General features: G+C 39.6%; 1 protein-coding gene across 1 annotated transcript in view; it reads right to left on the bottom strand.

Moving 5' to 3' along the window:
• Nucleotides 1-21,004, bottom strand: part of supt6h (SPT6 homolog, histone chaperone and transcription elongation factor) — a 72,162-nt gene extending 51,158 nt beyond the window's left edge. The window contains exons 1-8 of the mRNA XM_059973275.1: nt 20,866-21,004; nt 19,884-20,000; nt 10,099-10,278; nt 9,665-9,735; nt 5,266-5,458; nt 4,280-4,364; nt 3,537-3,813; nt 904-1,005 (exon numbers count right to left, since the gene is read on the bottom strand). Of these exons, the coding sequence (XP_059829258.1) occupies nt 904-1,005; nt 3,537-3,813; nt 4,280-4,364; nt 5,266-5,458; nt 9,665-9,735; nt 10,099-10,278; nt 19,884-19,989 (1,014 nt within the window). The 5' untranslated portion in view covers nt 19,990-20,000; nt 20,866-21,004. The remainder of the gene's footprint in view (nt 1-903; nt 1,006-3,536; nt 3,814-4,279; nt 4,365-5,265; nt 5,459-9,664; nt 9,736-10,098; nt 10,279-19,883; nt 20,001-20,865) is intronic.
• Between the last annotated feature and the right edge of the window lie 837 nt (nt 21,005-21,841).

The raw sequence follows: 21,841 nt of genomic DNA, 5'->3' as shown, positions 1-21,841 counted from the left end.
CTGCCATATTCCTGGTATTTAGAGCTTTCCTGTAATAGTAAACAAATATTTTGGAAACAGATGCTGTCAGAAACAAGCTGTGGTAGCAGTAATCTTCCATCATTCTTTCACCAGTGCATTCCAAATCACAAATTAATTTATTTGCTAAAGTGTGCTTGCATCTGTTTCTTTCAATGATGATCATAAATATGCATCTCATGATTCGTGACCCTACAACCAGTGGATAAACTTCTCAACCTTATTCACATTACTGATTCTTATCATCCATGGTACCATATGGTCTCTTTGTGGTTTCTAAAAATGGGATATAATAGTCAAAATGAGGCTTCAGTATTGATGTACACAAGTTTGTCATTATCCTTTTTGAGTATGCAGTCTATTTGCAACTCTGGTAAATCCTTCATACTTTTAGCCTGAAGGATATAGTACGATAATTTCAATAAATTTTGTATTGATATCTTCTAACTATGAAGGCCAAGTGTACAGAAAGTAAACTGTATTCACTGGAGAAGGTGACTAATCATTTTTTTTTCTAAAATTGAATGTAGGCACTCTAAATCCAATGAGTTTCTCTTTGCAGGTGCCACTGCGAATTGTAAAAAAAAAACTTATTAGAAGCAATATAAAATAATCCCCGAGGAGCACAAGTCATGGCCTTCAGTTACTTGAGATATTTTGAGACAAGACTTGAAAAACATTTCTTCTGTAACTTCCACCTTACTTCACCTGGGAAAAGAGCACCTTTATACTTAATGTATCAGTTGAATCCTAATGTTGATAGCATTATCAAAAACTAAATATAAATTGTAAAGAAACCAGCTGCACAGAAACTACCATTTAGACCTGTATTTTTAGAAACCACAAGAAAACATTTTTCAACAGAAAATAGATATGGACTCCAACCTGTAATGAAACAGTGGGTGTTGAGAAGGCATTTCTGTAAATCCACTCAGACTCCTCCTCAAGTTCTTCATCTTCACATGACTTGACTGGAATTGCACGAAGCTGTTGAAAGAATTTAATTTTGACCACTGTGGGTGTTTAGTTTTATTAACCCAAGTTAAATATTTCGTGAAATGTATTCATTATATGCAACAAAATTACTAAAACATGAATCCTGAAAAGCTATTCTCAGGATGTAGAGTCTAGAAACGTTGCATTTACTTATTGTCTCCTAATGCTCCTTGAGCCGGTGACTAGCCTTCTCTTAAAACTAGTGCAGTGATGTTAGGGAAAAAAATTAAATACTGATTTTGCAAGGATTAAATAATGATATTTATAATCATGTAATGCGTCCCGAGGCACAATTCCAAGCATATTACGCAGAGTTTGCTAAAGGTAATGTAATAGCCTAGAGAATGGGATTAGTTAATAGAATTCTTAAACTTCCATTTCACCCATCTACTGATGTGGTCTTAATTGATTCTGTTATGCTTATTATTCTATTACATTTACTGAGTATGCCCACAAAAAAATGAACCTCAGGTTGTACATAATGACATGTATGTACTTTGATAATTAACTTACTTTGAACTTTAATCTACTGAAGGACTTTATTACCTTGAGCAGCTGCTTTAGATGTCAGAGAAGATAATTGAAGAACCAGTTGATTATAATTGTGGTATTCCTTGGTAAACTATCAATAGGACTATCTGGTTGCCCACTATTATATAACGTAATGTTTTGATTTATAAAACAACTAGTAAATTTGCAACTGCATAAGAAATTAAGAGTGGATCTGTGGCTCTGGCGATATGAACATTGGTATCAGAATTTTATTGGGAGTTAAGGAATAGTTATCAAACCCTCAGTTAAACTTGCTGACATTCACTTAAGAGGATGTAGTGAGTTATTAAGTGAAAGTGATTTTCAGAAGGCATTTGATAAGGTCCCACATAGAAGATTGGTGTGTAAAATCAAAGCTCAGGGCATTGGGGGGAAGGCATTGACATGGATAGAAAACTGGTTGGCAGATAGAAAGCAAAGGGTAGTGGTGAATGGGTGTTTCTCGGAATGGCAGGTGGTGACTTGTGGGATGCCACAGGGCTCGGTATCGGGACCACAGCTGTTTACCATTTACGTTAACGATTTGGATGAAGGCATAGAAAATAACATCAGCAAATTTGCTGATGATACTAAGCTGGGTGGCAGTGTGACATGTGATGAGGATGTTAGGAGAATTCAGGGTGACTTGAATAGGCTGGGTGAGTGGGCAGATACTTGGCAGATGGCATTTAATGTGAATAAGTGGTTATCCACTTTGCAGGTAAGAACAGGAAGGCAGATTATTATCTGAACTGTGTAGAGTTGGGTAAGGGAGAAATACAAAGAGATCTCAGAGTCCTTGTTCATCAGTCACTGAAGGTGAATGAGCAAGTGCAGCAGGCAGCGAAGAAGGCTAATGGAATGTTGGCCTTTATTACAAAGGGAATTGAGTACAAGAGCAAGGAAATTCTCTTGCATTTGTACAGAGCCCTGGTGAGACCACATCTGGAGTATTGTGTACAGTTTTGGTCTCCAGGGTTAAGGAAGGACATCCTGGCTGTAGGGGAAGTGCAGCATAGATTCACGAAGTTAATTCCTGGGATGTCTGGACTGTCTTATGCAGAGAGGTTAGAGAGACAGGGCTTGTACACGCTGGAATTAAGGAGACTGAGAGGGGATTGATTGAAACATATAAGAATATTAAGGGATTGGACAAGATAGAGGCAGGAAATATGTTCCAGATGCTGGGAGAGTCCAGTACCAGAGGGCATGGATTGAGAATAAGGGGTAGGTCATTTAGGACAAAGGAAAAACTTCTCCCAGAGAGCTGTGGGGGTCTGGAATGCACTGCCTCGGGAGGCTAATTCTCTGGATGCTTGCAAGAAGGAGCTAGATAGGTATCTTATGGATAGGGGAATCAAGGGATATGGGGACAAGGCAGGAACCGGGTATTGATAGTAATTGATCAGCCATGATTTCAAAATGGCGGTGCAGGCTCTAAGGGCCAAATGGTCTACTTCTGCACCTATTGTCTATTGAAAGTAGACAGGCAAGGAAAAATGCAAGTTCTTGAAATTCCACATAAACTATAGTTAACCAGGATTAAAATTACACTACAAATAATTTAGGATCAGCATAAAATAATCGTAACTTTCGACTTTATACAAGTCTGCCGTGAAATAATCCAACGACCCATGCCAAATAACAGACACCCATCTATACTAATCATCTATTAATCCCTTTCTCCATACATTCTATTAAAGCATCCAAGCTCCCACCTGCCCCCAACCTCATAATTCTGAGTGGCAACTTCTAGTCATGGAGGGTAATGAGTACACGGAGTGAGCAGTAAAAATGCTGTGGTTGGGTTAGACCAGTTGTGCCACAGGGCCTGTTTCCACGCTGTATTACTCTGTGGCACTAAGCACATGAACATGATCAAGACTAAAAGTTGTAGCTTCCAAAGTATTGCCTCTGCTAAACACTATAATAAAAGGCAATATCAAAGTTAAAGCAGGTGACCCATTTCCTTGAAGACTAAGTGAACTAACCTGAAATCTTTCTGGCATGTCTGTGACTCTGATCTCGTTGTCCTGGTCTGTGAGATGGCTGCTCTCCAGTTCACTGGGTTCATAGATCTCAAAGATGCTACGCCGGCTTACACGCTTTTTGGCAGTTTTCTTTGGGCGAACTCTTGTTTCACCTTCTCCTAATTCCTCATCTTCAAACTCATATTCCTCCTCCAGCTCCTCATCATATTCATTATATTTTTCAAATTCATCGTAGTCAAAATCTACTCCGAAGATCTCCTGAGCTTCTTGAAGAGCACTGTAATTAAGATCAAAAACTACCAATCACACAACATTTAGTAGTTTTTAAAATTATGTTGGATAACATACACACGGATGGTCACAAATCAGAAAATAAATCCGAAAAATAATCATCTTTGAAGGTCATCCATACATTGCCACCACCATGAAATTCATTTACATAACTTCACAATGTAATACAAGACCATCTTGATTGTCACATCATCTCACTTAGGTATGTAGAAAATGTAAAATATGTATTTACCATTTTCTCTTAAGCAAAGATTTGAGCACTACATAGAACAGCATCGTGGAAAGGGTTTAATGGTAGCAACTTTTCTTTGTCACATATGCTGGTCTTTAAACTTGTATAACAAAAGAATTACTAACGTTTTTTCAGAAGTGCTTTTCTAGTGGGTCTTGATTATACCAGCATAATGCCGGCTAGCTAAGAGATAATTTTCTGTAATAGAATGCTAACTTACGCATCTGTGTACCCCGAAAATTTTCTCTTCCACTTTGGTTTCTTGAGTGGTTGCCCATCATCATCAACAATGAAGTCATCGATATCTACATATATTTGATTATATTTAATAAAAATGATTATATTTGCATAATCAATTTAAAAGTAAACCAAAATACTGTTCTTTAATTTTTGTAAATCAGTCATGAAGCCATTCAGCACTGAAACAGGCCTTCAAAGAGTCCACACTAACCATCAAACATCCATTTAACAAATTTAGACCATGTGACCATTAGATATAGGAGCAAAATTGACCATTTGGTCCATTGAGACAAATGTAAAACCTGCTGCAGCAAAATACGAAATCTGACTAACAGGAACTGATTGAAGTGACTAAGGAAATAAAACACTGGTCACAATCAGCTCCCCTTCAGTAAATGGCTCAACCACCAACGATCTTGCGCTCCCCCCAGTACCTGCAACAAATGCTGTAAACTAGAATGCATCAGTAACTAATAGCATACTAATTCCCTTCTATAACTGGAGAGGTCCAGCATATATTAATATGTTCCCAAATTCCTCATGTCTTATTGGAAAGATTCATTTGGTATTGGGGGTGGGGGGTGACAATTATATTTTATGTTCAATTAACTGGAATAGGTTTCAACTCAGAAATAAAAATACTTACAACTAAACCATACTTCATACTTAAATTCTACAAACTTGTGTTTCCTAACTGGAACAGTCATGTTAAATGTTTTCTAAATTCCATTTTAATATAAATTCTATCTTTGTAATAAATGAGGTACGATTCTAAAAGTGATGTTATTTGCTTAACAGGAATGACTTACTGTCACTTGGAACAAAGCAACTGCACAGGTTAATAGAACAGCATATTGATTAGCACTGATTACAAACAAAAGTATCACCTCATGGTGATACAATGATCTTGCTCCCTCAAATCAAGAGGCTTCTATTCTTGGGATTGTGGTGATAACTCAAACATACCTGATTCTTCCTCTTCTTCCTCCTCCTCTTCTTCAGGGGCGACTACTGGTGCTTCCGCCTGCTCTCCTTCTTCCCCTTCAAATTCCGGGAAAAGTTCATCGGCAATAGCCTCCTTTTCATGTCCTTTCTTGGTGGTTTCTTCTTCCTCTTCATCTTCATCATCAGATACTTTTTTCACACGTCGGAATTTTTGCTATTAAGAGTTATTCATCAAGTTTTAAACATTAAAAACTATAAACTAATTATTGACAATAAATCAGAGGGCTGCATTGAAGATGTAGTCATAGCAGCTGGATGAATGTATTGATATCCCCACTAAACACAAGCTATAAGAAATTAAAAAGATCATATTTCATATATTTTATGGCTAACTTAATGCCTAATTTTGGCACAAATGCTGCCTAACATATGAACAATGGTTAAAGATCAACAACTGTCAAGGAAATAACTTTTAGCTGTATTTTCTATTGTAAAATCATACCAAATCCATTCAGTAAATTAAATTCAACCTGAATGGATTTTGTACACATCTCACACTGTTGGACAAAGACAATTAGATAGAGGAGTTAAAAAACATAAGGCTGTTGATAAATATGTAAATAGATTCAGAATTATTAACTCTCAATTTAAAATGAGGGAAAATGTATCTAAAACTTGCTTAGAATTCCTCTAAACTTTCGTTGCTACAAGCTTAAAATTTTCTTTCTGTGAGTATGGGTTTAATTTGGTGCTTTTTTAAAAAAAAAACCTTGGTCAGGTTGTAGTTGAATCTTTAATTTAACTCATTTATCACACAGAAGCTATGGAAAAATTCAAATGAGGATTACAAGAATTTCCCACAGTGAAAACTCTAGAAGCTTAGAATGGTGAGCCCATTCACCTTGCTATCCCTTAGTTTCAGGAAAACAAAACATTTTCCAAAAAAGGTCTCTATGGGCTTAAATTGCATTTCTTTCAAAAACTCTTTCTATTTAATAAAATTGAGGAAAATCTAAAATCAAAAGTTAGGTTCACTGTTAATGAGTTTCTCTTTGCCTGTAAAACATTTAAGATATTAAAACAATTTTCAACCTTGTGGAATAACTGCTAATTTGTCCGAAAGAAATCCTGACTATTTCAGACCCGAGTTGATGGATTCATAGAATGAAATGCCACTCAAGTTGGCCAAATGGGTCATTGTGAATACCCTATGTAATGCGCTGGCTAAGATTTTTAATGTCACTGCTGTAAGGTATTTCAATTAGTAGCTCTCTGTAAAAGCAGTGTGCCCAGCTGGTAGAATGTTTTGGGCTCAGCTAAAGATCAACTTTAGAATTCAGCCAATCAGGATTGTGGAATTGGGAGAAGGTTCAAGAGAGCTGGGCAGAGATGAGAAGATTGAGGGAGATGGTCTCAGGATTTGATTCGATAGGATTACGCAAATTACAAGGAGATGCTTGCGAGATGAAGGAGTCCCAGTTTGGAATTTCTACCGGTGATTGGCGATGAGAATTTAGTGCTTTGAATAACAGTCACACCCAGCTTTTGGGCAATACAAGCTCCAATGTATGTGCACAGACTGGTTTAATTGCAATAGGCCCTTTTTCATTTTTCCCCCCTTTTCTCTTTTCTTTCTATTAATAACTGCTTGATAAAGCTAAAATTAGTAAATAAATTTTCTTTATAATTGTATGCAATGTACAATCTGTTATTTCTTGCCAACTGATAGTTGTGTATGGGCAGTACTTACACAGCGTCTGCTCAAATCAGGGTCATGTTAATCAAAACATCACAACTTTTCTGTTTGGTTGATCCCAAGTTATACTGACCCTAGACACATGTTGTTTATGAAAGGTGCCCTTCTCGTCATTAAGTCTCGTGGCTGTTAGCAGAGCCAGCTAATGAGCCAAGTTCGCATACAAGCTCGGTGAGTGGGTTACACCTAGATCTTTTACAGAACTATACAATTATTCTTTCTTGTTTGTTCTTTCTCTAAAGCTCCATTATCTCAATTCCCGTCAAATCATCATTGAAATCTGTTGAGCATGCTTCCACAACCCCACCAGATAGTGTTTTTCAGATCTCAAAAATGTGCTCTAGGAGCTCTGCTTCTATATCTGATTTTCAGCCAATCACAACTTTGTCCTTTGGATAATAACCATTCTCCATCAGGAAAAGGTTCTCCATATTTATCCCATAAAAACCATCAACTATTTTGAATATTTCAATAAAACCTCCTCTAAACCTTCCCTGCTGTAAACAACCTCAGATGCTTTAGTTTCTTGATAATAGGAATGGAGTTCTTGCACCTGTAACTCTTCTGTACCTTAAGAAATTAACATTTTCCTAAAATATGATGTCCAGAATTGAACGTATACTGGAAATAAATTTAGACAAGTTTTATATGCATCACTTTTGTAGGATATTTATCTAATAAAGCCATAAAGCCAATGATCCCATAGACATTTTTATCTTCTCAACTTAGCTTGTCATCATGAAAGAATTGTGGACCGCTTCTACAAGTCATTCCAATATACAGCTTAAAAGATTGATCAATAAATATATATTGCCTTCTCTGACTTTATCAAATGATACTTAAGTTTCATTCACCACACATCTGCTCGTTTTTACCAGCCACTCTATATTCTCCTGAAATTACCATTCTGGTCATTGAATTCAGATTCTTGACTTCTTCAGACTTTAAACTGCTCTGGAAATCCAAAATTCACATAATTGATGGGCATTTGACACAATAATCTTAATACTGTCTCCTGGAGAACACCACTGTGTACTTTTCCAGGCTGAAAAACAACTGTTTACCGCTACGCCTACTTTTTGTCCTGTAGCCAATTTTGACACCATGGGCTCTAATTCTGACTAAAAATCAGTATTGTAAAGTCACATCAAAAGTCTTTTAAAAGTTTACATCATCTTCAGTGATCCTCTCCTTAAAGATGTGATTAATATAAATCTGGCCAAAGTAATCTCCAAGACTAGTTATTAACCATACAAACGTTAGAGGAAATGAAGAGATATTTTTCAGAATCAGCTTTCTAGTTTCTAAAAAGGCATTTTGCTCTTGTCTGATAGGTTGGGAGCTACATTGGTGTAGAAACTATGTATAAGGCTTGATAGATTCTTGCTGTTAATCATTTATACATGTGCACAATCCTCATTATGAATTGTTTTCAAACGTTTTTTAAAAACCATTAACATCCAAAGTACTGATCAAATTTCCAAAGGCTAGCAATCATATAGAACTAAGGACCCTAAGTAGTTGTCACTTTCCAGCTTGTGTGACAGCTCTATACAGCATACTCAAAGCTAAATGATTAAACTGATGTTGGAAGGGAGACCGATAACACAGTGCTCAAAAGTCAAACCTGTCCATGGATTAAAGAGCCCAAAGCTGAAGCCGAACAAGAGAACAGCTGGATGGAAGATGGGCAATAGACAGCTGCAGAGCAGTCTGGCCTTGAGAGTTTTATACCATGACAAGTTATAATTGAAGGATTACTGGATTCACATTCAAACTTTGCTCACCACCACCCTTCCCCACTCTTTCACTTCACACTTATCAGACAGCATCCAAATTTCATATTTTAATTACAGTATGTCATTGTTATGGCTTTCAAGATTTTATTCCATTTAATCTCATATGTTCTTCCAAATCAATTCCAAATGTAACTGCCCTAAAACTGGAGTCCATTCTATCAGCTGCCAAGGACCTCAGCTCCAGAATCACATGCTGGAATTTTTTTTCTACCATGACTACCATGACCATATTCCTCTACCACAAAACTATGAAGCTTTTAATTATTCTCCCTACTATCTCCATTTACAGTCCAATCTCAGATTTTGTTTGTAACACTCCTGTGAAGTTGGAGTGTTTTTGTTTGTCAAAATGGTTAGAAAACAGAAGCCTAGCATTTATCTATACCAGCCTGATCAAAACCAAGCAAATTCATTGCTCTATTGAATTACCCTTTCATAGTCTCAAATGGAAGTTTCTGAAATCTACTTTCAGCAAGTTGTGGAAAAAAACTGCTTCAGTTAACAGTGCACCCATAAATTTACTCACAGAAAGCAATTGTCCCAAATTAATAATTTTAATTTTTGCTTTTCTGCCAATTCTTAACTTAGCACCTCAAACTATTCCAAGTATGAATGGGACTGACTTGTAACCCTGGTATTTCTTTGAAAAGCTCTTGTACTGCAATGCAACATACAAAAATCTGCAACTACGCTAGCCAGAACTAATGGCACTTTGGCAGTGTTCTGATGACAAAATTAATTTAATATTCATTTTTTACCACATTGTGATATTGGAAATAATAGTTATTTTCCACCCGATGAAAGCTCCACTACCTCTCAATTCTGAATGATCAAAGTAATTGGATAAAGCAAAATAATTAGTTACCCTTTTGACTTTGACACCCAAGTTTTCCTCAATTAGGTCAAAATCATCATCTTCCAGTCTGTCATCGTAAGCTGCACATAATAAATAAAATAACAATTAATATTAAAATAAAATAATACACTGTCTCTAAAGATATGGGTTAAAAAAATGACTTCAACACAAGAATTACCGAAACCTGAGTGGCATTATCACCTTCCACCCAATACTGCATTACATTCTGTTGTGAACCCTCCAGGGGTGTTGATTGCTTACTCTATCATTAAAAATTTATATATTTGATAAGTTCCTGACATTTCTCTCAGAAACAGGTCACACTAAAAAATTTTCTTTGAAATTTTTCAGAACTTTGTCCCTAGCATTAGCAATAATTGAAAGAATGTTTAAATCCCTGAGTTTGATTTTCTATCTTAAAAGTATTTGATATTAGTACTAACATTTGCGTTTCCTTTTCTTAATGATAGCATCTGAACCTCCTGATCTTTCACTCCCTGCATCATCGTCTTCCTCCTCCTCTTCCTCCTCATCATCCTCTTCCACATCATCATTAATGAAGTCCTTCAAATTCCCCTGCTCATCTTGATCATCAGCATTTTCGTCTTCTTCCTCCTCTTCTTCTGCAGAGGCAAAGACAAAAGTTAAGCATCTTGAAAACAAGGTTTCACAATCTGATTTATCATCACTTACCTATGTCATGAAATTTGCGGTTTTGTAGCAGCAGTTTATTGCAAGACATAAAATTACTCTGTTATGAAAATAAATAGTGCAGAAGAGAAAAGATGAGGGAGAGGTCACAAACTCAAAAACATAATTTAAATTGTTGATGATCTTAGGCAGTATGATTGGAGAAAGAAAAACAAGAAATACGGTAGGTCACTGACCAACCTCATCGTCAGCTGTTTCTCCCTTCATATGCTATCTGACCTGCAGAGCATTTTCTGTTTCTAGCACTTGTGAATTTGCAGCACTTAAAACATTCACAAATAAACCCAATGTAATTATTAGACATAAACTGGTATTTCAATTTCATCAGGCCAAAATCAACCATCACTTTGGACAAGTGATCAGCAAGTTCCAAAACTGATAAAGAACACATACCTATCAAGCTCAATACGAGGGGTGATTGATAAGTTTATGGCCTATGGTAAAAGGAGTCAATTTTAGAAAAAAATAAGACAATAGGGGCAGCAGTAGGCCATTCCGCCCTTTAAGCTAGCACCGCCATTCACTGTGATCATGGCTGATCATCCACAATCAGTACCTGTTCCTGCCTTCTCCCCATATCCCTTGACTCCACTACCTTTAAGAGCTCTATCTAACTCTTTCTTGAAAGCATCCAGAGAGTTGGCCTCCACTGCCAGAGCATTCCACAGATCCACAACTCTGGGTGAAAAAGTTTTTCCTCAACTCCGTTCTAAATGGCCTACCCCTTATTCTTAAACTGTGGCCTCTGGTTCTGGACTCCCCCAACATCAGGAACATGTTTCCTGCCTCTAGCATGTCCAATCCCTTAATAATCTTATATGTTTCAAACAGATCCCCTCTCATCCTTCTAAATTCCAGTGTATACAAGACCAGTTGCTCCAATCTTTCAACATATGACAGTCCCACCATCCCAGGAATTAACCTCGTGAACCTACACTGCACTCCCTCAATAGCAAGAATGTCCTTCCTCAAATTTGGAGACCAAAACTGAACACAATACTCCAGGTGTGGTCTCACCAGGGCCTTGTATAACTGCAGAAGGACCTCTTTGCTCCTATACTCAACTCCCCTTGTTATGAAGGCCAACATGCCATTAGCTTCCTTCACAGCCTGCTGTACCTGCATGCTTACTTTCAGTGACTAGTGTACAAGGACACCTAGATCTCGTACTTCCCCTTTTCCTAACTTGACACCATTCAGATAGTAATCTGCCTTCCTGTTCTTGCCACCAAAGTGCATAACCTCACATTTATCCACATTAAACTGCATCTGCCCACTCACCTAACCTGTCCAAGTTACCCTCCATTCTCATAACATCCTCCTCACATTTCACACTGCCACCCAGCTTTGTGTCATCTGCAAATTTGCTAATGTTACTTTTAATCCCTTCATCTAAATCATTAATGTATATTGTAAATAGCTGCAGTCCCAGCACCAAGCCTTGCGGTACCCCACTAGTCACTGCCTGCCAATCTGAAAGGGACCAGTTAATCCCTACTCTTTGTTTCCTGTCTGCCAACCAATTTTCTATCCATGTCAGTACCCTACCCTTAACAGCATGTGCTCTAATTTTGCCCACTAATCTCCTATGTGGGACCTTATCAAAGGCTTTCTGAAAGTCCAGGTGCACTACATCCACTGACTCTCCCTTGTCCATTTTCATAGTTACATCCTCAAAAAAATTCCAGAAGATTAGTCAAGCATGATTTCCCCTTCATAAATCTACGCTGACTTGGACCTATCCTGTTACTGCCATCCAAATGTGCTGCTATTTCATCTTTTATAATTGACTCCAGCATATTCCCCACCACTGATGTCAGGCTAACGGGTCTACAATTCCCTGTTTTCTCCCTCCCTCCTTTCTTAAAAAGTGGGATAACATTAGCTACTGATCCTGAATCCTAGCACATTTATTTTGCAACATAGAAATTGCTTTGAATAATTTCTTTTCTTCGGTAGTCACTAAGGAGAAGGATATTGAATTGCGTAGGATAAGGGAAACAAGTCGGGAAGTTATGGAAACTATGACGATTAAAGAGAAAGTAGGGGCACTTTAAAGGAATATAAAAGTGGATAAACCGCCGGGTTCTGACAGGATATTCCCCAGTGGTGGGTAAATTAATGGAAAGTATTCTTAGAGGTGGTATATATAAAATTATCTGGGGACAGGGACAGTCCATCCAGAACAGTCAACATGGATTTGTGCATGGAAGGTCATGTTTGACAAATCTTAAGGAATTTTTTGAAGAGGTTATTAGGAAAGTTGATGAGGGTAAAGCAGTGGATGCTGTCTATATGGACTTCAGTAAGGCCTTTGACAAGGTTCCACAAGGAAGGTTCAATCATTAGGTATTAATATTGAAGTAGTAAAATGGATTCATCAGTGGCTGGATGGGAGATGCCAGAGAGTAGTGGTGGATAACTGTCTGTCAGGTTGGAGGCCGGTGACTAGTGGTGTGCCTCAGGGATCTTTACTGGGTCCAATGTTGTTTGTCATATACACTAGTGACCTGGATAACAGGGTGGTAAATTGGATTAGTAAGTATGCAGATGATACTAAGATAGGTGGTGTTGTGGATAATGAAGTAGGTTTTCAAAGCTTGCAGAGAGATTTAGGCCAGTTAGAAGAGTGGGCTGAAAGATGACAGATGGAGTTTAATGCTGATAAGTGTGAGGTGCTACATTTTGGTAGGACTATTCAAAATAGGACATACATGGTAAATGGTAGGGCATTGAGGAATGCAGTAGAACAGAGTGATCTAGCAATAATGGTGCATAGTTCCCTGAAGGTGGAATCTCATGTGGATAGGGTGGTGAAGAAAGCTTTTGGTATGCTGGCCTTTATAAATCAGAGCATTGAGTATAGGAGTTGGGATGTAATGCTAAAATTGTACAAGGCATTGGTGAGACCAAATTTGGAATATTGTGTCCAGTTCTGGTCACCAAATTACAGGAACGATGTCAACAAAATAGAGGGAGTACAGAGGAGATTTACTGGAATGTTACCTGGGTTTCAGCACCTAAGTTACAGAAAGGTTGAACAAGTTAGGTCTTTATTCTTTGGAGCGTAGAAGGTTGAGGAGGGACTTGATAGAGGTATTTAAAATTATGAGGGGGATAGATAGAGTTGACGTGGATAGGCTTTTTCCATTGAGAGTAAGGGGGATTCAAACAAGAGGACATGAATTGAGACTTAGGCGGCAAAAGTTTAGGGGTAACTCGAGGGGGAATTTCTTTACTCAGAGAGTGGTAGTTGTGTGGAATGAGCTTCCAGTAGAAGTGGTAGAGGCAGGTTCGATTTTGTCATTTAAAAAAAAAATTGGATAGGTACATGGATAGGAAAGGAATGGAGGGTTATAGGCTGAGTGCAAGTCAGTGGGACTAGGTGAGAGTAAGCATTCGGCACAGACTAGAAGGGACGAGATGGCCTGTTTCCGTGCTGTAATTGTTATATAGTCCCCTCCTACATTTACACACGTAGTACAGCGGATGTGAAGCATACGGATCTTGGGCTTCCAGAACATGTCCACAGATGTGTGATAAGTTTGTGGCCTAAGGTAGAAGGAGTTGAGTTATACAGCTCTCGTTACATCCACATGCAGGTCAACTCAGTGATTATGCAGAAAGTTTGAAGTTAATGACACATCTCCTTCTACTTTAGGCCACAAACTTATCAATCACCCCCAATGAGATATTAACTTCAAATGTTCTGCATAATCACTCAGAGTTGAACTGCATGTGCAAGTAATGAGAGCTGTATGGCTCATCTCCTTCTGCCTTAGGCCACAAACTTATCAATCACCCCTGCTGTGGAAACTTTCTGGAGGTCCAATATCCATCCGTATGCTCCACGACACCTAGATGTGTAAACGTAGGAGTGGACAATGTTGAAAAATAAATGAGCTAGGTTTTCTAAAATTGACACCTTCTACACGAGGCCATGAACTTATCAATCACCCCCTGTACATATTGGACTAAATATGAAACACTGGTGTGGAGACAATCTGGAAGTTATTTCAATTTAATGTCACAAAAAATACCAAAAGGAATCAGGAATAGGATATTAGCCTGACATCTGCTTTGCCATTTAGTTGGATTAAATTGCCCTGTACCTCAACCCTATTTATTCAGAAACACTGTCTGCCCACTTCCCAGCATGGAGGCTGCTCAATGCACTGAATCTCTTACGTCTCCTATTTATCTTATATAGATACATATCATATTACAATATACCAACTAGTATTTCAGAGTTTTGATTCAATTAACTTAGCACCCACAACTCTAAGGATTGATATCCAGATTTCTTCAAGAACAAGTACCTCCTTGCTAAATTTCCTGCTGGGGGATTTACTGTACAGAATCTAATTATCAATTGAAACTTCTCTGTTAAATCTACTTATAATCTAATGAACCAAACACACTTCACAGTTGCATCAAGGATTTATCCATGACGCTTGGCATTACATCTTGGGCATACAAAAAGACAAGTCAGCTAAAGTAGTGTCTCAGAATGCCAAATCACAAGATTGATCTTGGGACTCTACTATTCCAATCATACTGCCTTTTGGTTTTACTAAATTAAATCCTTTAAGTCACTTGCACTGCCACTTACCAGGGTCAAAATTTCCTTGAAAGACTTAGCTCTCGAAAGTGAATGCAAAAATTCAGAAGAGGCTTAATTACAGATTGTTCAATTTCAGCATTATTTCTTTTGGAATTTCAAATGCTTTTCGAACATTCGTGGACATTTGGTCCACGATGACAGACAAGAGAAGTCAGTTTAGCTCAAATGCCGGTTTTATTGCAATAAGCACAAAAACAGAGCGGGTGCTATGACGCAGGGAGAGAACCCACATAGTCACATACAGACAACGGGGAAGGTGATTAATACACATCCCTGTTACAGTAGGGTGACCTACAAACACACAAATAAGTGCATAATCCAGGATAAAATGAAACAATAAATGAACTTGACCATTCGCCATATTCACCATAATCCCACAAGCACATTTTAGAGTAAGAACAATAATTAGCACGGGCCACTAGAAATGCTGGGGTGAGCTGTGACCACCCCCACAGAGCGCCACATTGCTCCACCTGAGGGGGTCAGCTGTCCCTGGCAATCCCAGGGTCTGCAACAAAGTCCAAAAGTCTTAGTGGTAGTCAACGTATCTTGGGTAATGCTGAGTCTGAGTACAGAGAAGAAATTAAGAACCTGGTGGCATGGTGCAAAGACAATAACCTATCCCTCAATGTCAGCAAGACGAAGGAATTGGTTGTAGACTTCAGAAGGAGTAGCGGACCACACGACCCCATCTACGTCGGTGATGCACAGGTAGAACAGGTCAAAAGCTTTAAGTTCCTTGGGGTGAATATGACAAATGACCTGACTTGGTCTAACCAAGCAGAGTCCACTGCCAAGAAGGCCCACCAGTGCCTTTACTTCCCGAGAAAGCTGAAGAAATTTGGCCTGTCCCCTAAAACACTCACTAATTTTTATAGATGCACTGTAGAAAGCATTCTTCTAGGGTGCATCACAACCTGCTATGGAAGTTGTCCTGTCCAAGACTGGAAGAAGCTGCAGAAGATCGTGAACCTAGCCCAGAACACCACAAAAAAACAATCTTCCATCCATGGAGCAAACACAAGGAAATCTGCAAATACTGGAAATTCAAACAACACACACAAAATGCTGGTGGAACACAGCAGGCCAGGCAGCAGGACTGGTCAGATCTGTCTCACGGGCTGCTCCTCATCAATTTCCTCCTCCGTCTCAGTGATACAAGCCTGCGCTTGGGGCATGTGGGGTGAAGCTGGAACACCTCCGGGGGCTAAAATTGCTTTTGCCCTCTCCGTCTCTGCCAGCACTTGTTTCAGAGATGATGGTGATGTCAGGAGAACACATGCCAAAGGCGCTACGACATCAGCAGCTTTACAAAGGCATGGAGGGCAAATTTTTCCTGGACTGTGAGAGGGAACTGGGGGTAGCCATGCAGAGCAGTGGTGGTGATCTGCTGCAAATGCCTCCAGGCTTTCTCCCACATGGCACCGTCTGCTGCCCAATTCTTCCTTCATTGCTTCCTCCAATGGCTTCTGCCTTTCAGCGACACTACCACGCTGCTCAGCTGGCATTAGATCAAGAAAAGCCTGCAGGACACCCCCCTCCAGTGCCAAGGCAAGGTGCACCACCCGTTGTGTCACGCGGCAAGTCTGACTGTGTCAGGTAAGGCTATAGGCGGCTGGTACTGTTGTACCTGGGAAGCTTCAGGGTGGACCTTGTGGTGTTAATTACTAGGGCCTGTTGGTCTTCTCTGGCGGCATTGGTGGTACCTGCCACGAGGGATGCAGTACGCCATGTCCACTGGATTGGAGAGCCTGGTTATGCATGCCCCATTGGGGTTCCCTGGAAAGGCACAACGCTCGGATCCCAGGGTTTCCTTCTACTTTGGTGTCCCAACTTCAGAAGCCCAGCCCAGGGATGCAGAGGAGGCATATTTCACTTGGTCCCTCAACTTATTCCCAGGGTCTTAAGCCGCTTCACCCAACATCGTAGCCATCAATCTCTAATCACACTCCCGACACCAATGTGACGAGCATTTGGTTCACGAGCTATACTGGACCCTGGTCAGACCCCACTTGGTGTACTGTGCTCAGTTCTGGTCGCCTCACTACAGGAAGGACGTGGAAACCATAGAAACGGTGCAGAGGAAATTTACAAGGAAGTTGCCTGGATTGGGGAGCATGCCTTATGAAAACAGGTTGAATGAACTCGGCCTTTTCTCCTTGGAGCGACGGAGGATGAGAGGTGACCTGATAGAGGTATATAAGATGATGAGAGGCATTGATTGTGTGGATAGTCAAAGGCTTTTTCCCAGGGCTGAAATGGCTGCCATAAGAGGACACAAGTTTAAGGTTCTGGGGAGTAGGTACAGAGATGTCAGGGGTAAGACGTGTTTGTTTTTTTACTCAGAGAGCGGTGAGTGCGTGGAATGGGCTGCCAGCAATGGTGGTGGAGGCGGATACGACAGTCTATTAAGACTTTTGGATCGGTACATGGAGCTTAGAAAAATAGAGGGCTATAGGTAAGCCTATTAATTTCTAAGGTGAGGACATGTTCAGCACAACTTTGTATTCTGCTGTAGGATTTCTATGTTTTCTATGACAGAAGCCTGTTTAGCTCAGCATCATGTTTTATTGTGATAAGCACAAATACAGACCGGGCACTATAACTCAGGGAGGACAGACTCAGTCACATACAGATGGGGGAGGTGATTAATACACAGCCCGGTTACAGTCATAGTGACACACTAACACAAATAAATAAATGTATAACCCAAGCTAAAATGTAACAATAAATAAATTTGAACACCCACCATAATCCCACAAGCGCATTTTAAAATAAGACCAATAAACTGCGCTGGCCACAAGGAATATCGCTGAGGTGGGCTGTCGACCGCACCCCTGGAGTGCCACAATATGCTATATCCATTCTCATAGTGTAGAAGCTTCATGCTATTAAAACATATAGGAACTTACAAAACACTCAGTCAGCAAATTTTATATCAGTAATAAAAGACCACAGTGAAACAATACAAATGCAAATGTTACCTCTCCTAGAAAAGGTATAATTTATCTGGACTGCCATGGGAACTATAGATTAAGTCAAGGGAAATATTAAATGAGGAAAGCATATCACTTCATATAATACACTACTTCTGGGAGCTTTTCCCTACAGGGCCACGTATGAATTTCTACAACATTGCTAGCTCAATTAGAAGCTAATGTATGTAACTGATACACTATAAAATCCACGAGTATTTCAACGGCCATCTTCTTTTACTGTTGAAAACCCCTATTAGAGAAAATTAATTTTATTTTGCCCATGGGTTTAAAAAAAGGCTGTACAGTTGACATAGTGCAGTTCCAGAGATCAATCTGGTGATTTGTCATTTGTCATTCAATGGGTGGCCATTTAAAATGACTTTTTTTTTTACAAATTCAGTAAGATGCAAAACCAACAGTATTGCTGAACCCAATATCCATTATTTCTGGAAAACGTATTCAAACTGAATATGACAAACCAGTTAAATTTCTTATTAATGTATGCCCCTCTAGGTTAAGCTGGTTATTGAAGGCCATAGACTTAAAAGGAGTGAACACTGAACTTCTTATTGGAAATGGACATTGCCAGTACTGTGTGTGCTAAGAAATATTAATTGCAATTTATCAGACTTCGCTAGTATATGGTCCAGCTTTGCCTACATGCATGATTGGAATAATACATATCACTGTGTAATCATCAATGAACATCCTCTCTTTATGAATGAAGGAAGATTATCAATGAATGGACTGTAGAACGTAGCGTCGAAGTTATGTTAGGTCATGCATGTAACAGATTGTGGTAGAAATATTTCTCCTGCAGCTGATAGGCCTCAGCTTCAAGGTGCAGATAGGACTCAGTATCACCATCACTGTCATTTGTTAAAGGAGGATGTCATTAGGCTTCGGAACATTTTCTAAGGTGTTAAGTCAATAACTTCTCCTTCTCAAATGTATACCAGCAAGCTATGACTTTTAACTGGACTGTTCTGCTGCGACAGAGGCCACAACCCGATACAGCGATGGATGAATCTGCAACACTGAGAATTACAGAAGCTGTTCTGTGGGGCAACTCCCAATTTAGCCCCATTTATGCTGATGTCACAAAGCTTGCAGAGTTAACCAGGATGAGCGCTTTCATACTTCTCAGAACTGGTCCAAGATTATTGATGTGACCCTACTGGTTTATGTTTTGGCATAAAGATGTAACTGATGTTTTCCAACACCACTTCACAGGGCATCAACCTCATCTGAGTAAGGATGACATCTTTTTTCCACAGAACAGGACAAGCCCATGGTCACCCATGTTGCTCCAGGTTCTCCAGCCATTTAAATTCTCCAGCTCCTGAGGTGAGAGTATAATATGTATCTTTGGATTAGTCCAAGTATCAGAATTGAATGATGGGTGGAATTAATTAAATGCTCGACTACCTTTTCCTCCTATTCCCATGCAGCAAGGTATTTCACTTCAGGTTTTTAGACTGAATCCAGAATTGGCCTTCAAAGCCAATCATATTCAAATTACCAGGCTGTATATATGAGAAAATGAACTGCTTTTGATAGACATGTACTACTGCTTCTTTATATTGGATTCATACAGGAAAATTCCAAGCATTTACAAACCCTTTCTTTATAAATCATTAGATTATAAAGTCCACATATACAAGGAAATTATCAGTATTCCATCAGTTTTTGAGATCCGATATTAAAAATATAATACTTAATAAACCAAGTTGCCATTTTATTAGTTGCTCCAGAGGAACTATATTTAACCCCGCAATAGATGAACCTTCATTTTTAGTTTATTAAATTCCAACCCATACAAATTAATTGTAACGGCTGACTCTCAAGTATTTTTTTAAAAATCAGCCAAGATCTTACAACAACAAAACTAATGCTGCATCTTGGGTGCACATACCATCATCATCTTCTATGAACTTCTTGGGCTTTTTCTGCACAACTGATCCTTCTTCATCATACTCTTCCTCAGACTCCTCAGCTTCACTCTCCACAAAGTCAGACATGTCTGCAAGCTCTACAGAAAAAATGTGAAATATGCAATATAACAGTCTACTTGACACCCACACTAACACTAATAAAATAAATGCCTGTTTATTTTAACCAAAGCCCTCACTGAATGAATTTTAATAAATACTTTTATCTTAATAATAAAAATCATGAGGCAAGCACCATCTAAGTTATAAAATTAAATAGGAAAGCATTACACTATAGTCTTTTTTGATATTTTGAGACAGGACTGGTGGTGTAGAAGAGGAAAGATGCCCACACATTAATCAGTTCGCTTGCTTTAAACGATCCTTATCTGCATCACCCTTAACGCATATGGTGGGAACTAAAGGTCAATCAGAACTTCCAATAAAGTACCCCCACGGAGAAGCGGGGGTAAAGATAATTTTTAAAACAACCCAGTGAATGCCATTGTACAAGCCCCTGCCCACTCCATTCGCTCCCTACGTGCCCGGTCACGGCTTCTCGCCAGGATCTACACCCAGATTCCTCCTCAGCTTCGCACTGAGGCCTTTTAAACAGCCACTCTCGGCCTCTTCCTAGGGGAGCTGTGTCCAGCTTACCACCTACTTCTCCAATCCCCCACCCTCCCCCTGGCTGCGACTAATTCCACATATTTCCAACGGTGATCTTTCCTCCACCTCAGTCCTTAAATTGATTCCTTCCCATCCACCAACTCCCGGTCTCCCGGGGTCCTTGACTTAGACTGGGGGTCTTTACTCGGCCTCAAGGCCCGGGGCCTAGGCCCGGATTCGCGAGCTTCCAGCGGCACCTCCAGCCCCTCTTACAGGGCAATGTTAACCGCAATCCCAACACGACGGCCCGCGTTAAAATGCCACAGCCCTTGCCGGAAGAAATAACAGCGTCAGTACCTCGATCAACACGATGAGACAGGAAAAAAAATCAAATGGACTAAGTTCCCAAGCCACCCCGAGCAGCGACTGGTTTAAAAATGGCCGACTGTGTGCATCAGCAGTCCTTCCTCCCGGCAGTTTCAGACGCTGTCACACGGTTCCGGATGCGGGAGTGGAAGCTTAAAAAAAACAGGATAAGGAATCTATACTCAGCAACCACGCACCGCCTACATGTCAACTCTACCCAAACCCACCCATTTACTACTGCCAACAATAAATTGGCGTTTAAATAAATTTGTGCTTAGTCTTTTCTTCCATTCTACCGCATAATCCGCAGCCAGTATAAATTCAGGAATGGCTCCATGCTTATAGAGTTCTTGAACAAATCTTCACACTCACCCTACCTCAGAAATAGAAAACTACAGACCACAGACTTGTCTCTCATTGTGTTCCTTTTTAATCACGTCCCGTTTTGCAGAGACATTTTCTTCACTGTATTGAATAATTTATTGCATAGTTCATATTCTGCGTGCTGTCTGAATGTACGTGTTTGCGAAGCTGCTGCGAGATTATTATACCTGTACCTCACTGTTTGTGTAGACGACAATAAACTCGACTTGAACTGGAGTCCATAAGGATGCTGTTTGATACAAAACAAACAGTGGGAGGAAATGACAAACACGAGGAAATCAGCAGATGCTGGAAATCCAAGCACACACACAAAATGCTGGAGGAACTCAGCAGGCCAGGCGGCAACTATGGAAAAGAGTGAACAGTCGACGTTTCAGGCCGAGACCCTTCATCAGGAGAAAACGAGTCATTATGTTGACAAGATGTGATTACTGCAGGGGTGTCTATTTGGGCACCAATAATACACATTAATAATTAGCTGTGGGACTAAATACAACATTTACACATTTGTTGATCACGAGAAACTAGTTGGGAATACAAGGAGCAAAGAGCATTCACAAAGGGGATACAGACAAACTCAGTG

The sequence above is a fragment of the Hypanus sabinus genome, chromosome 6 (genome assembly GCF_030144855.1).
Source record: "Hypanus sabinus isolate sHypSab1 chromosome 6, sHypSab1.hap1, whole genome shotgun sequence".
In the NCBI taxonomy this organism is placed as follows: Eukaryota; Metazoa; Chordata; class Chondrichthyes; order Myliobatiformes; family Dasyatidae; genus Hypanus; species Hypanus sabinus.
This window is presented reverse-complemented; position numbering and strand designations above follow the sequence as displayed.